Raw genomic sequence first — 16416 nt, 5'->3', positions numbered from 1 at the left:
TTTATATATACAAGGCTGACTGAATCTATACTTGTTCTTTTACCACCACGAAAAACAAGTAAATTAATGAATTTTTGAAACAAGCACAAAAGAACCAAGCAGGCGTGGATATGAACATCATTAGGTATCAGTGCACGAGTACACTAACTATAAGACAGGCGTTTCCTCCAGGGGATAAAAAGATTTACATGTCTGTAAATTGTATCCAGATAATGAACAACAGTACTTTTCCTCCAAGTCACAGAAGAAGTGTTTCTGTGTAGACAGACATACTTTTGTTGCAGACGAGTGTTTCTATTGGATATTTAAATGTAAATTTCTTAGAGAGTCAGATATTAGAGGTTTTACATTCTGTGACCTTCTCCATATTAATATGCAAATGTAATATATCTCTATGTGGACACTGAGACTGTGATGGATTTTGCCGTGTTTATATGCATAGCTTTTAGTAAAATTACTACAGCCTGCAAAAAGCCAAACACACAAAAATATGCTCTCACTGACCACTTTATTAGGTACACTTGTTCAACTGCTAGTTAACACAAACGTTCAGCGTATTTAGACATATAAACATGGTTAATACGACTTACTGAAGTTCAAACTAAGCAAATAAATGGGGAAGAGGAGGGATTTGGATGTGGCGTGATTGTTGGTTGCAGACAGGCTGATTTGAGTATTTTAGAAACTGCTGAGCTACTGGATTTGCAGTTTGCAGAGCATGGGCTGAAGATGAAAAGATATACGATGAGCCGCAGTTTCTTGATTAAAAAACAAAACAAATTTGATACTGCTTTGAGCTAACAGGAAGGCAGCAGCAGCTCAAATAACCCATCATGACAATCAAGCTATGCAAAAGAGCATCTCTCAACGCACTGGGGTTTAAACCTTGAAGCTTCGGTATGAGTTGATGAGTCAGTGAAGCTCGCTTCTGTCTGATGATTGTGACACTGGGGTCAGCTATTGAGGATATCCTGAACCCCTCTGGCCCCAAACACTGCTGTGTTTGCCGTTGTTAGCTGGTGTTAGCCACGTTGAAGTCGATCTAACATTATATGGACTGTGACGACACAATGTGAGAATGTAGTGAAACTGTTTGAGGTCTGACTGTAGTTCAGGAGATGAGGCTTGGGGTGAAGAAGCAGAAGATGAGGCGGAAACGAGGGAGGAGAAGGAGGAGAAACACATAATGAGAAAAGCTGAATGTCCACTAGGCCACTGTTTTCATGGTGGCGAGGGAACATGGCCGCCTCCGCAAACCAGTGCCCACTCCAGTGTATTTTTACACTTGTTGGAAGTTTGTTGGAAGATATAATTACGCACAAATCAATATATCTTTATTAATACAATAATTTCCTATTAAATAACAATAAAAAATGACCTATTCTACCTTTAAAAACTCATTTTTGTTGACAGTACTGCATCTTTTCCTGTTTTTCTGAGGAGATTACACATGCAACTGTGCAAAGGTTACTGAAATCGCAGCAAAGATTTACCATCTGGCAATCATACACATCCTTTTCAACTGGAGATGAAAGTGTCCACAGCATCTGCACATCTGAAACATTTTCGATGTCTAATACCAGCTGTCCTGCTGAATGTATTGGAAGCTGTCATTGCTATTGGCCCAGATTACAGATGTCCCGGCTGTGCTGCTTATTCGGCGCCTGATGATAGTATTGCAGGAACTGTGGCGTGTAGACAACACATAGAGGTGTGACTGTGAGTGACACTTAATGAGATCTGGAGAACGACACACATAAATCACCAGCAGCGCGATGACAACGCTCCTCTGCGGCTGCCCTTAGTTACTGCGAGGTTGCTAACAGTGACACGCATAGCGCTCATTTCTTAAGGTGCCTCCCTGCAGCGTTAAAGGATCACACACACACACGCACACACACACACAAAATGATAACACCTGAAATGGTGATCTGATCCGAGGGAGGAGTGCAATTATAGGCGTCGCAACCTCAGTTGTAAATCTAGCTGCATTCCTGTGGAGACATTTAATTAGCCCATTCAACCCCACTCCACACACACACACTTATAACATGCATACATAGGCTACACAAAGTAACACACTGTACCCACACCTGAGGGATAAACCTGTATTTCTTGTGCCAGATGAAAGTACCATGTGGTTTAGACTGATCTGGGAAAAAAAAGCAGTTCTCTACTTTCTACCTCAGGGTTCAGGACATTTCTGTCTTGGACTGTTACATGTCTTCATAAAACATTAAGGGGTGATGTAAATTAGAGGTGGACCTTTGAACACACACACAAACACACGACGCATAAATAGACCGGGTGTGGTAGGTTTTTAGTGAAAAGAACAGAGTTAATACGTGGTCGCTAAAGATGCTGATCTGTTGCTTCCCTCTTCTGGAGGCAATCAGCCATTACAGATCTAACCGCAATCAGAAGGTTCACATTCATCACACATGTGCCCACAGTGATGTTTCTACTCATTCTAGATAATTAGGCCTGAGTGAAAGAAATACATTTGCTTGTACTGCACACGTGGAAACATTTCACTGCAAACTTTTAATGTGGAGTATGCTATTAACTGTGGGTTGCCTTTCACTTAAAGTGACAGTGACCAACACAAAAGTTGAGGGAGTGCATTCCCAACCTCAGACTATTTGGGGAGTGTGTGAAAGCAGTGCGAGCCAGCATTAACAAACTCTGTGTCAAAATGAGTTTGTGTTTTTCCACCTGTGACAATTAAAACATTTGCCATGAAATGCATTCAGTAAGTGGACCCTAAATGACAGTGATTCAGCCTTGTCCTGAGTTGAATCTGGCAAAACTTGTGAAAATACTTGTGAGACTTGATTATGAATGTGGAACGCCATAAATGCTTTTGAAATATGAAAATAAAAGTTAAAAAATTCGGTTTAGATCACTATTCTGAATACAGCTCTTTTTGAATGCATAAGTTATTCAACTCTAGTTGTTCTAGAGTGTCACTTGTGAGCGGCGCACCTTTGGGGGAGTGTGTGTAAGTGGATATGGTAGGATGGCCCAGAGCCACTGGAGGATAATGAGCTGCCAGCTGGGTCCTGTCACCTGTATGCTTAGTTTATAAAGAATTTGGCCTCGGGCCTTCTCTGATGGTACTGTTTTCTCACTTGTGTCCGACTTTCAGACTATTTGTAAACTGATGCTCTCTCATTTATTCTCAGCGCATCAGCATCAGACCCCACGCCCCACATCTGATAAACCTGGCTGTGCCTTCTGACCAGGTTAGGAGACAGCTGGAGAAGCTACATGACTTCCACTGCTGAAACAGAAAAAATCCCAAAAATCAGCTAAATAAAGTCGTTTTTCTTCTTCTTCTTTAGTAGTTATTTAAGATGCACTTAGGAACAGATATTTTAACTGCAATATTTAAATAAGTTGGATTTGGATACCGGAAAACAGACGACACCTACTCTTGTGCTCCACTCTAGTCTCCCTACAATGTAGGTGTAACCATCTTCATTGTCATGCCAACTTGTAACCATGAAAAAAAAAGGGGGCCTATAATCTGCCCTCTGCTCCTCCATCATCCACTCTCAGACTTTCTCATCATTTATCTTTTTCACACATGCACAAACACACACTTTCACCAACACCAGACATTTGTAAGTGAAGTGGGTCAGAGGGCGGAGGAGATGAATGGAGGTCTGAATAGCAGGATGGAGAGATGAATGGATGGCTGAATTAATGGGAGAATGGGTGGATGGATAGATGGATGAATGAGAGAAGAAGATGTAAAGAGGTCAGAGAAGCACAGACTGGCTGCGCTCCAGCACAGGCCAAGGGCAACATCTCTTCTAAACCTGTTATGAGAGTGAGTAAAACTTCAGGCTGGACCGATCATTTAACTGATGATGGTGGCGGATTTTTTAATATTTAATTCAAGACCTTTTACACAAAATTGGAGGGAATGCAGGGATATCTAGTTTGGAATGGACCGGTAAAGAATGTAGATGTGGGAAATGTTCCAACAGGTTAAAATGTTAAAGAAAGGACAGAGTAAGGACAGGTATTTTACTCGATATGTTCATTCAGCATCTGAAATCATGGGCATTATAATAAATAAGATCAATAAGATCCCCAGCATAAAACTTAAGCGACACCAGTGATTGACTACAATGAGAGCAGACTTGGTTTTGCATGGTTTTTCTTTGTCTGGTACATCAGGCCACCAATAGCTTGCTAATTTGTGGATTTCGCAACATGTAACAATGTAATTTTTAGCGTTATTATCCTTTTAAAGTGTTTCCTGCTCCAGTTTTCTTTAAATATCCAGTGAAAAAGAAAAAGCAAAGCCGATAAATATGAGGATCACTGACTTCAGCAGCATCAACGGTGAAGAAAGAAAGAGCCTGTATGTGTAGGATGTCCTTCAAGGCGACACGGCCTGTTTCGTATGGTTGGTAGACCTTTAATAAATAAACCTTCTCTATCACAGGAACAGATTCCCTGCTGAGACGGAGAGAACGGGCTCACATCTAAGTGAGTGTGCTCTGGAGGAGTGCGTGTATTGCCGGGTGCATGTTGGTATGTTTGCTGCTCGGTATGTGTGGAAGAATGTGCGTCTCGGAGCACATTTGTCTAAGCGTGTGTGTGCTTGGTACATGTGTGCGTGTGTGGGTCCATTTGTCTTGTTACCAGTTTAAGCTGCCAAAGTAATCACCATGAGAAAGACTCTGGAAACGAACTCTCTAACCTTCACAACCCCTGCCCTGGCAACTATAGGAGCCACACAGACACAGACACACACACACACATTTTAAATAGATATTATGCTCCGAATGTAGATGTTTGTTTTTTTTAACATGACCAAAGTTGCAAATAAAAATATCTATCCTCTGTATGGCATTATAGTGACACGACAGGCTTAATATGGTCATCTCAGGCATGCTACTGTGGTTGTACTTGTACAACTTGTCTACTGGTTGTCTACTGTACCTACTGCTTAAACCTTTTGTTTGTCAGTGACAACGAATCAGAAGAATTCTGTCTTAAAAGGAGCTTTTTAGGGAAAGGAGCAAAAACATCTTGTTTCGGACAGTGGATGAAATGAGACACAGCATCAAGTTCCAGTGTAAGATAAATAGAATGTAATTATTAATAACTAATAGAGTTAAAGAATTTTTAAAACAAAACAAAGCGTGGCGCTAGAAAGAAGCATAAAAGGGTCAGTTTTAGGTAGCAAAAACAATGACAGAATTCAGCTCATTGCATGTGAAATACAACAGGATAGGATAACATACTGGGCTGGAATTTACACTGAATGGTGGGTAAATGCTAGAATAAACTGAAACCAATACGGTATCTCTGTCTCCTCAGTATTAATGCAACACAGGTTGCTGTAGCTTCTGAACAATAGCAACAGTACGGACAGCAGGAGCAATACTTCAGCTGCTGGAGGGAGAAATGAACAAGAAATTGGCCTTGAATTGTCCATGCTTGACAAAGTACAGCAAAGCCTGAAAGTTATACCTCACTCAGGCTCAAGCGATGGCAACATCTAGAAACATAAATTTGTCCCATTATCAGAATCTACTCTTGTTTTCTCATCTCATCTCTGACCTTACATTCAGTACATTTCTGTATCAGTTAATTCATGTTTTGTGTAGTTTATATATACATATATATATATATATATATATATATATATATATATATATATATATATATAGTATGCACACTAGATCTTAACTGAATATAGAACTATGAGTAGAGCCAGTTATAGGATAAAATCCAATATTTAAATATATTAGTCAACATTTTTTTTCTTCCAGAAGCAACAGCTTTCTCAAATATTTGTTATGTCTAGCTATTTATTTACTCATTTATACTCTTCCAGACTCTGCACAGATCAATTTGTTTTTGTGCCGTTCACATGTATACTGCCAAGAGGAAAGTTACAGATTCAATTTTAACAGATACAACATCAACACTCATAACATGGCTGAAGGGTGTTTCTGCCATCTCTTCTTAGATTTTTATTTTCATTATAGATGCTGATGCCAGCCAACAATAACAGCCGGCCAATAAATCAGGCTCTAGCTATGGGGGTAGCTCTCACTGGGTTTATCCAACACTGATAAAGTAAAAATGGTGAATAAATGGTGAAATTCAAAAGGAGAGACACAAATGCATTACACTGCTAACACAACATCAGCTCTTTGCAAGCATCCACATATAGCATGCTAACGCAAAGCTAGCAAAGAACCCAGTGATGTTAAAGGCGAGCATCTGCAGACCCCAGTCCAGTGGGCGGAGCCTGAACTTCAACAGGTAACATAAGCAGTTATGGGCAGAGTTGCAGCGTTGTAGCCTTCATTTCTACCTTTTCGTGTTTCTAGAGTAGAATCACTTTGGCGATCGCTTTTGAGTCTGTTTGGTCTGGTTTTCAACTTAGCTTTGTGTGCAGGCACGTATGTGAACACAAAGAGAAAGATCTTATGTGTCCTCATGAGGATAGAGATTTGTGTTACTGTGTGGAACTGTAGCCTAAGGATTATATTGTTAACTGGTAATCTGTCTCAGGTCATTTTACAGGGTAGCCTGAAAGCAAGTAGACAAATTCTACCTGTTTTTTGGTACATCATAGTTGTAAAAAAGCATCTGTCACAGAATAAAACATATCGCAATGCACACAGACCTCTCTACGACATCTTGGCCGCTCCAGCATGTGTGCTGCTCCACTTCCATCTCACTTTCACAAAGCATCTCTGGCAACTCGGTGAAAAACCACTGGTACCGCTGGATAGAGCCCTCAAACTCTCTGAAAAAGAGTAGGAGTAGTGCACAGCTGAATGCTCGGGTTGTTGTTAATAAGAGTAGAGGCGGTGTACCATATGCCTTTATTTGTCTCAATTTAGACTGTCAAGTCCAATTCACTGCAAAATCCCTTCTGATAGACCGAAGGCAACAAAAGGAAGCCACACAGACTCACTTTAGATAATGACTGTGTGATAAAAATCCGATATTTGGGTTCATTTACTACGTTTTCTTAGAGTTCCAAGTTTAGGAAAATACTATATCATACAGTTACGTGAATGATGTGATTTTACCATGATAATGTAATGTAATAATACAGCCATAGAGAATCATTTCACATGAATTTCTTGGAATATGACTACTTTTAATGGCAACAGACACAACTAAGGCTAGATTAAAAAAACACTCTGAAAACTTAGGATAACACAATGGAGACGAATGGTTGTCCTCTGACTTCTTGATTTTAGGGTGATTTAATAGTTCATAAATACAACAATTACCTTGATATTTTTTTCAGGTTTCCACTCTTCTCCCCTCTGTTACCTTTAAGAGGGAATGACCTAGTGCAAACACAAAGAAATGAAAAAAATTTTTCACTTGATTTCCATCAGCAACATTATAATCAAAAGATGTTCTGGGACCTCCTCGCCTTTTTACACACATATGTGGAAAGCACAAGGCATATGTGACATATAGAAGCCTGAGTTTGAGAGAGGAATGGTAACGCATTCAAAAGGATGCAGGCAACAGTGACAACAGTCAGAACATTTATGAAGTAAGACGCAATGTGAAAAGAAGGCGTTGGACTTGAAGTTAGTTACAAAGTGGCTTGGAGGTATCCAGTAAAATATGCAGCCAGAAGCAGCTTAAATAACATGTCATATATGAAATTTGTCAACCTAACGCCTCATGTGTGTAGGATAATAGCTGAGTCATCAGCTGGTAAGAGCTGCTCTCAGCTGATTGAGGGCTGAGCTTTCTGTTCTGCTTATGCCCATACTTCCCCTGCAATACGTGAATGACAAATATAAAAAAAAAATAACACTACTCCATCCTCCTTTACAGGCCCCAAATATTTCCATCTTCTCTAACAATAAGCAACGCATATCAGCAGATCCAGTATGTTACTCACCTCCGGGATTGCAGCCGCAATCGCCGATAAACTGGTGGACCAACTGAAGGGGGCGAAGTCACAGGCGACCTCTCCAAGTTTGCTGATGTTGTAGTGTGCACGGTAGTTGACTGTGGGCCCATCATCACAGGACCAGCTGCCTGGCTGCCGCACACTTTCTCTACCTGAGGAAACACTGGATGATAACTTTGGGCTGCTTTTCAGAGGAATGCTGAATGATGTACATGGACTATTATGCACGTTTATCTAGACCACGTGTCATGTTTAAGATGTGTTCATTTGTATTGGTAATTGGATGAACTGAGAGACAATGCTAGTTTTTTCTTCCTTGCAGTAGATTAGAGATTAGACTACTTGTCAATATGCTCAGTTAAACTAGCATTACCAGTTGGAGAAGCTAAACTTTGACTTATTTGACTAAGTGCTCTGCTAAGTCTTTATTGCACCAAGGATGTTGAAGCCTGTGACCACTGACTCATGTCATTAGGAGGCATGCCACGTGCCCCGTACCTTTAATAGCTGGTCGTTTTTTGGTTATTATTGCAATAAATACACAAAAGATTAGCTTCATACTAATTATTCAGTTATAGAATGGGGATGGGCAATAATTTTTCCCACGGGGCTACATGAGGAAATGGGACCGTTTTTGGACGTGCCGATATAAATTTAATTTCCTTATAGATTTAACGGTGTAAGCTTCCACGACTGTCCCATCTACTCATGTGGGCCCTGGGGAAAATTCATTTCCCACACCTGCATTAGTGTTTAATTTTCTAACACTGGTTATCAGGTTCTCTAACAGAACAGAAATCAGTGTTGTCTTAACCTTAGCATTGAGTGTAGCCAATATTTCATTTAAATAACTGTCATGCGTCGCATGAATGAAGAACTTTGATCAAATATTTAATGAAGGGGCATTTTCTTATCAGCCACAATTAGCAGTGCAATTATGTCTGTGTATGTTTGTTTACCTCTCAGGAATCTACTCTACTAAGTCCACAATGTTCTCTCAGAGTTGGACGACCACTCTATTGCTTCCTCCAACAGTGTGTGCATGCATGCATGTGTTTGTGTGTCGTCTGTTTGTCTACAGATTAGCCACAGAAACTTTCTCATCACTCTGAACCAAGCTGCATTCTGGGTATCGGTTGTCCCGCCAACCACAGTCTTTGTCTGGCACTGGATCTGTATTCACACTCACATACATGCTCACGCACACACACAGACTGAAGGGAACCCCAGATTCTCTAAAGAGAATGAGGCTGTTTTTAGCCCATCTAGGTACAAGGCTTTTCTAAGAAGCTCCAACTGCCAGGCTGAAAGAAACCCATGGCCTTCCTTCCTCTGTGTCCAAAATTCAAATGACTTTATTATTGAGGCACATGTGTAATGATGCTTAGGGACCGGATGCTCATCTTTTTTTTTTTGAGTTTGAAGCACTTTAACATTACATATTTAATTTTTTTCCCCAGTTGATTTGCATCCACATGACTACATGTCATATTCTAAACAATTCTAAGTGTAGCCAGTATAAAGCAAACCAAACATTATCCCCAACATCAAATGATCTCTTTTGCTTACTGTGGCTGTGATGCGTGGCCCATGCAGCTGCGCATGCAGAATGGCATCATTTACATGGTGTCTCACAGCTAAGAGAGCTAACTCCATGCTGTTGTGGTTGCTGCTGGTTGCTAAAGTAGCAGCTAGGCGTTGAAGCAATACCACCAGACTCCCCCAGGGGCCACCCAGCTCAGATACACCCACCTAGAACACAGAGAGGAGAAAAGACGAAGAATGAGAATCACATACAGTGCTTCCTCTGAATCAGAGAAGACTATCTATATCTATATCTATATATCTATATATATTCTCTTTAAGTCTTTACTCAAGATGAATTTGAATTTGTTGTTGGATTTCTGTCTTTGTTGTCTATGATTTCTGTCTGTCTAACGTTTCACTGTGATTTTGTGCTTTTTAGATAGAATTCAATTTAACTTACTAACTGAATTTCTCTTTAAATACATTGTTTCCTCCGCCTCTCTGTTTGCTCTGCGTGGGTTTTTCTTTCCTTCTCATTACTGAGGAGGATAAACATGTTCAGAGTTGTTGTTGTTTTTTTTTAATCACACTTTCCTTGCGTCCAAGAAACTCTCAAGTGGGGCGAACAGTGCCATCTTCTAGTTTTGTGCTATAAAGAATTCCCTCTGGGCGCTGGTACAGCTGTCCAGAAAATTTCAAAGCAGACTAGTAAGAAGCACGGAAAAGACTGCCAATTCTCTTGGCAATGCTCTTGTTATCTGTCAGTCAAAATGTAATGTGGGAATGATCTGTTGGTGGTAAAATTCTCTGAAGGATTCAGCAGAATGAGAGATGGCTGCATTAGTGCGAATTTGGTAACTGTCTCGCCCCTTGACAGCGGGATACAAATTCTCTGGTGCCTCCCACGCATCTAAAACACTGTCTTCTTCAAATCACACACTGAACCCAAAAGGGAGTCCAGTAGGTTTTGAGGTTCTGCAGAGATTACAAATGAGAAGATTTAGAAGAGCAAAAGTGTCACTGCAACAATATATGTAAAATGTTTTCTTTCTAAAGCTGATCTAAACAGGACTAAACTCACTTTTCTTGCTGGGTTTATTCACTGAGAACAAAGAGCAATCGGGTGAGTATCTAAGATTAGCATAAAAAGTGTAAGCTAGCCTGACTTTAACCAGTTAAAAAATATATGTACCAGAACCTCTGGAGCATAGACTGTACAGTGGAGAAAATCCCCTGTTGAATTTGTAAGCTCGCTCACTTTCTGCGCCAAGTACTAAGTCATGTTTTGCTTGGAGATCAAGCAATTATATCACTCCATAACGATTTAAATCGATAAATCGATATATAATTATTTTGGTTATTTTGGCTGATATTCTGTCTCCGTCCATTAAAATTCAACTACATTAAAAATTGAGGCTGTTAATGTTTTTTAAGTTCAGCAGGGGATCAAATAATTACACTGACCAGCCATAACATTATACCCACTGAAATGTGAATAACACTGATTATCGCTTCATCACAGTGCCTGTTAGTGGGTGGGATACAGTGTATTAGGGTGCAAGTCAAGGTTTTGTCATCATAGTTGATGTGTTCGAAGAAGGAAAAATAGTTAGGCGTAAAGGATTAGCTTTATATGGCCCAAACTGTGATGGCTAGATGTGCGGGTCAAATCAGCAAGAGTGGGAGGCAGTGCCTTTCAATTCAGTTCAATTCAATTCAATTCAGTTCAGTTCAGTTCAGTTCAGTTCAGTTCAGTTCAGTTCAATTCAATTTAGTTGTATTTACACAGCCCCCCCCCCCCCCCATTCTACTTATAAATGCTCTACGAACAACAAGTAATTCAATTCAATTCAATTCAATTTTATTTATATAGCGCCAAATCACAACAAAAGTCGCCTCAAGGCGCTTCATAGATACAGAGAAAAACCCAACAATCATATGACCCCCTATGAGCAAGCACTTTGGCGACAGTGGGAAGGAAAAACTCCCTTTTAACAGGAAGAAACCTCCGGCAGAACCAGGCTCAGGGAGGGGCGGCCATCTGCTGCGACCGGTTGGGGTGAGAGAAGGAAGACAGGATAAAGACATGCTGTGGAAGAGAGACAGAGGTTAATAACAGATATGATTCAACACAGAGAGGTCTGTTAATACATAGAGAGCGAGAAAGGTGACTGGAAAGGAAAAACTCAATGCATCATGGGAATCCCCCGGCAGCCTACATCTATTGCAGCATAACTAAGGGAGGATTCAGGGTCACCTGGTCCAGCCCTAACTATATGCTTTAGCAAAAAGGAAAGTTTTAAGCCTAATCTTAAAAGTAGAGATAGTGTCTGTCTCCCGAATCCAAACTGGAAGCTGGTTCCACAGAAGAGGGGCCTGAAAACTGAAGGCTCTCCCTCCCATTCTACTTTTAAATACTCTAGGAACAGCAAGTAGGCCTGCAGAGCGGGAGCGAAGTGCTCTAATAGGGTGATATGGTACTACAAGGTCATTAAGATAAGATGGGGCCTGATTATTTAAGACCTTGTATGTGAGGAGCAGGATTTTGAATTCAATTCTGGATTTAACAGGAAGCCAATGAAGGGAAGCCAAAACAGGAGAAATATGCTCTCTCTTTCTAGTCCCTGTCAGTACTCTTGCTGCAGCATTTTGGATTAACTGAAGGCTTTTCAGTGAGTTTTTTGGACATCCTGATAATGTGTTATAATTTAGTTTTTCAGCGTCACTCTGAGACAGGATATTTCTAATTTTAGAGATGTTGCGCAAAAGGAAGAACGCAGTCTTACATATTTGTTTAATATGTGCGTTGAAGGACATATCCTGGTCAAAAATGACTCCAAGGTTCCTCACAGTGTTACTGGAGGCCAAGGTAATGCCATCCAGAGTAAGAATCTGGTTAGATACCATATTTCTAAGCTTTTCGGCGCCGAGTACAATGACCTCAGTTTTATCTGAGTTAAGAAGCAGAAAGTTAGTGGCCATCCAAGTCTTTATGTCTTTAAGACATTCCTGCAGTTTAACTAATTGGTGTGTGTTATCTGGCTTCATGGACAGATAGAGCTGGGTGTCATCTGCATAGCAGTGAAAATGTATGCTATGTCTTCTAATGATGCTGCCTGTATGATGATGTAAGCCTGCAGTGCCTGTGCAAAGTGCTCTAATGGGGGGATATGGTACTATAAGGTCATTATGATAAGATGGGAACTGATTATTTAAGACCTTGTGTGTGAGGAGCAGGATTTTTAATTTAGTTCTGGAAATAACATGGAGCCAATGAAGGAAGCCAATACAGGAGAAATCTGCTCTCTCTTTCTAGTCCCTGTCAGTACTCTACGCTGCAGCAATTCTGGATCAACTGAAGGCTTTTCAGGGAGTTTTTAGAAAAGCTTAATAATAATAAATTACAGTAGTCCAGCTAAGAAATAATAAATGCATGAACTATTGTTTCAGCATCACTCTGAGACAGGATGTTTCTAATTTTAGAGATATTCCACAAATGGAAAAAAAAAAAAGAAAAAAAAAGAAAAAGAAAAAAGCAGTCTTACATACAGTATTTATTTTACATTGAAAGACAAAAAAGTAACAATCTGGTTAGATACAATAGTTCTAAAAAAATTTATATCCCAGTACAATGACCTCAGTTTTATCTTAATTTAGAATCAGGAAATTAAGGTCATCCTGGTATCCTATCTTTAAGGCATTCCTGCGGTTTAACTAACTGGTGTGTATTATTTAGCTTCATGGAAAGAAACAGTTGGGTATAATCTTCATAACACTAAAAATGTATGCTATGGCTTCTAATGATACAAGCTTCAAGATTCAAGGTTACTTTTTTTATACCTGTAGGTAAATTTGCTTTACAGAAAAATGATAGCATTTGGCAGACACATATTTGGTAATTGGACAAGATGACTCAAATTTAAAAAACAGGTCTTATTATGTTTAGTGACGGCAGCAGGAAGAAATGTTCAATCGGACATAAGAGTCCTCACACCACTGAACAAAGTCATCAATGACTGGGCCATGACTAGTTTCACCCCCTTTCAGTAAGCTGACAATAACAGAGTCATCTGCATATTTAATGATGGCCCTGTGTTCATATCTGCTCTGACACATGTTTGTATAGAGAATGAATAATAAGGGCGATAAGACGCACCCTTGGGGAGAACCTGTCGAGGAGAACACTGGGTCAGACAGAACCCCATTTATTTTCACTCTTTGTGGCCTATCAGTTAAAAAGTCTAAAACCCAGCCCACCAGGTTTTTCCTCATTTCAAACTGTTCTAAAAGTCTTTTGATTAAAATATAGGGCTGTATTGTATTAAAAGCAGAAGAGAAATCCATGAACAGAAGTCTTGCAGAAGTCCCTTTACTCTCTACATGTTTAAGACTCAGATTGAGTAGAGTCAGAAGCTCGTCTTCCACTCCTCTATTGGGCATATATGCAAATTGCATTGGATCCTGATCGTGACAGCTGATGTTCAATCTCTTCCATAATCACTTTTCTGGTGATTTTTTTCAAAAACCTTAATCACGACTGAGGTAAGGGCAACAGGCCTGAAGTCGTTTAGAACTTTTGGACGACTAGATTTAGTGAGTGTAACCACGACAGCTTCTTTTCCAGAGAGAGGTCACATTATGTATTTGCAAGGATTTATTAAAAATAACCTGAAATATAGGATTATGTTCTTAAGCACAATGTTTAATTAGGCGGCCACGAATGTTATCAGGACCCTGGCTCTTGTTAACATTAACTGTATGAAAGGCCTGAGATCAGTGCTGAGTATCTTTCAGTTCCAAAATATCCTTGCTAAAATCAGAAGAACTAAAACCAGCATAAAGCACATTCAACGCGATTGCAAAATCTCTGTCTGAATTAAAGCCGTCAAAAATGATCTGACTGCTGCTCTGGGGAATTTGCAGCCTTGCTATACTTTTGTCCAGGTAGACCCAAAATCTTTTGCAGCAGATTTGCATTCAAGAAGATTTTTGTAGCTCTGTTTTGCTTTCAAGATCTGCATTTTCAAATCTTTGGTGGCTGTCTGAAAGTCAGAAACAGCCCCCTCTGTCATGGTCCTGGGTGAGACCCAGTGTTTTGTGTTTAATTTATATTTCTTGATTATTTGCTATTTGTGATTTTAGATTAAATGAATTTAATCGAATTTTGGAGTAAGCTGGAAGCTAGGCTAAGTGACCAGGAGGGAAGATCAAGATGGAATAACGTAAGAATCCAAGGTATCACAGAAGGGACAGAAGATGTGTGGAAAGCATATCAAAAGAGAAGCTGGAAATTTGTCAGACAGTTGACCTGAACATAGAAAATGCACTTTGAACTTTGTTTTTAAAGTTACCAGCATGGGCCCGTCTGTTATTCATAGTGGTCAAGTTCACCAGCTTTAGAGCCCAAGAAGATGTTTTGAAGCTGGCCTGACAGAAAACAAGGTTTTTATACCAGGAAACATGACTAAGCGAGATGACTCAGGAAGCCTTGTTGGGAAAATACAGAAGCAAAGAAAGCATTAAGCGAGAGGAAAACTACACTTCCAAACTCCCTTTCCTGTGAGGCTGAGAGTTTTCTACAAGCGAGTGTCTTAAAGCTCAGCAGAAGAAGTCACCAAGGATACGGCTCCCGTTGGGCTCCCTGTGATGGTACACAATAAAATGAATGAATCAATGTGGCTCACACCCTGAGCTTTGAAATCGACGGGCCAACCAGCAGAAACCCATCGGCAGGGATGAAAAGCAAAACTGGTCACTTTCAGAAGGCAAGAACAAAGAGATGCTCGCTATGTAGACCAAACGTCCCATCGTACCGTGAGGTAACAACATTACAAAAGCTTCTCTTTTCTTAACATTACGTTATGTCCTCTGATCCCTTATAGAGACAAGATCAGTGACTATAGGACAGATTCAGAACACACAGTGGAGACAAGTATACAAATGACTCTTTGTGATGATGTCTTAAACAGAGACACAAAACAGAGATGAGGCAACAATCGCATTACTGTGCATCTGTGACTGCTGGACAATAGTGATCACACAGTGCTACTTAGAAGACTCTTTAATGCTAAGACATAAGTATTCTTGTTTTACACACACTGGACTATGAATGTGCTAATGACTGCATGGACCAATTTACACGTGTAAACGAGGGCCCTCTGTGAGCAATGCAGTATTAGAAACTGCCCAGCATACCGTTGCGGTACCTCTGAGGTCACAACAGAGACCTCAGAACAAGAAGACCTTCTGATATTTATCTTCTACATATAATTTCTTATATTTGATTAGCTGAGGGGAAAGTTTTTTGCAAACATGTCCTTCGTTGTAATTATATAATGGAGAAACAGACAGCTTCAGTTAGTCTAATATCACACGATGTGAAGGCTATTACTAACTAGAGGAAAAAAACGGACCAGCATAGCATTGTTATAGTTTGCAAAGCATTATTGTCTCTGTCAATACACTGACACCAAATACAGATTTTATAAAATAAATTAAAATACTCATCACCAAATAGCATCACCACAGGGCTAATCACCAGAATCCTAAGATAACATTAGCCGAACAACGTTACATTAAATCGACTCAAATGGAAACCATCCAACACCGGCCACATTTAGATTACCAAATCTATCTTATAATTCAGAGCAAGCAAATGGCTCAGTCAAAAAACAAATAGGACGGCATCCTCCTTTCATTTACAACAAAACTGGTGGCTTCTTGGTGATGGCACTGAATTCTGTGACTGATTCGAACTTGTGGTGACTGAGTAGCTGCCCACAGCTTGAGGGTATCGCACATTCACCACCACTTTTGATCATAAGACAATTTCTGCAAACAGTTGCAATCTGACTGGGACTGACAGCAATCGCTCGCAGTGAGGTTATTAAAGGTTTAAGTGATGAATGCAGAGAACAAAGCAGGCATAGTTTTCATACAAGAAACTCACTTATGAGACTCAGACC

The 16416-nt window shown here is 40.0% G+C and overlaps 1 protein-coding gene across 2 annotated transcripts in view; it reads right to left on the bottom strand.

Annotated features, from left to right (window-relative positions):
- Positions 1-16416, bottom strand: part of gpc5b (glypican 5b) — a 54176-nt gene that overhangs the window by 28226 nt on the left and 9534 nt on the right. For both annotated transcript variants that reach the window (XM_087830869.1, XM_087830870.1), the window contains exons 4-7: positions 9494-9676; positions 7913-8076; positions 7281-7340; positions 6662-6784 (exon numbers count right to left, since the gene is read on the bottom strand). In XM_087830869.1, coding sequence (XP_087686995.1) covers positions 6662-6784; positions 7281-7340; positions 7913-8076; positions 9494-9676 — 530 coding nt within the window. The remainder of the gene's footprint in view (positions 1-6661; positions 6785-7280; positions 7341-7912; positions 8077-9493; positions 9677-16416) is intronic.

The sequence above is a fragment of the Neolamprologus brichardi genome, chromosome 17 (assembly GCF_056152115.1).
Source record: "Neolamprologus brichardi isolate AB-2024 chromosome 17, ASM5615211v1, whole genome shotgun sequence".
Taxonomy (NCBI): domain Eukaryota; kingdom Metazoa; phylum Chordata; class Actinopteri; order Cichliformes; family Cichlidae; genus Neolamprologus; species Neolamprologus brichardi.
This window is presented reverse-complemented; position numbering and strand designations above follow the sequence as displayed.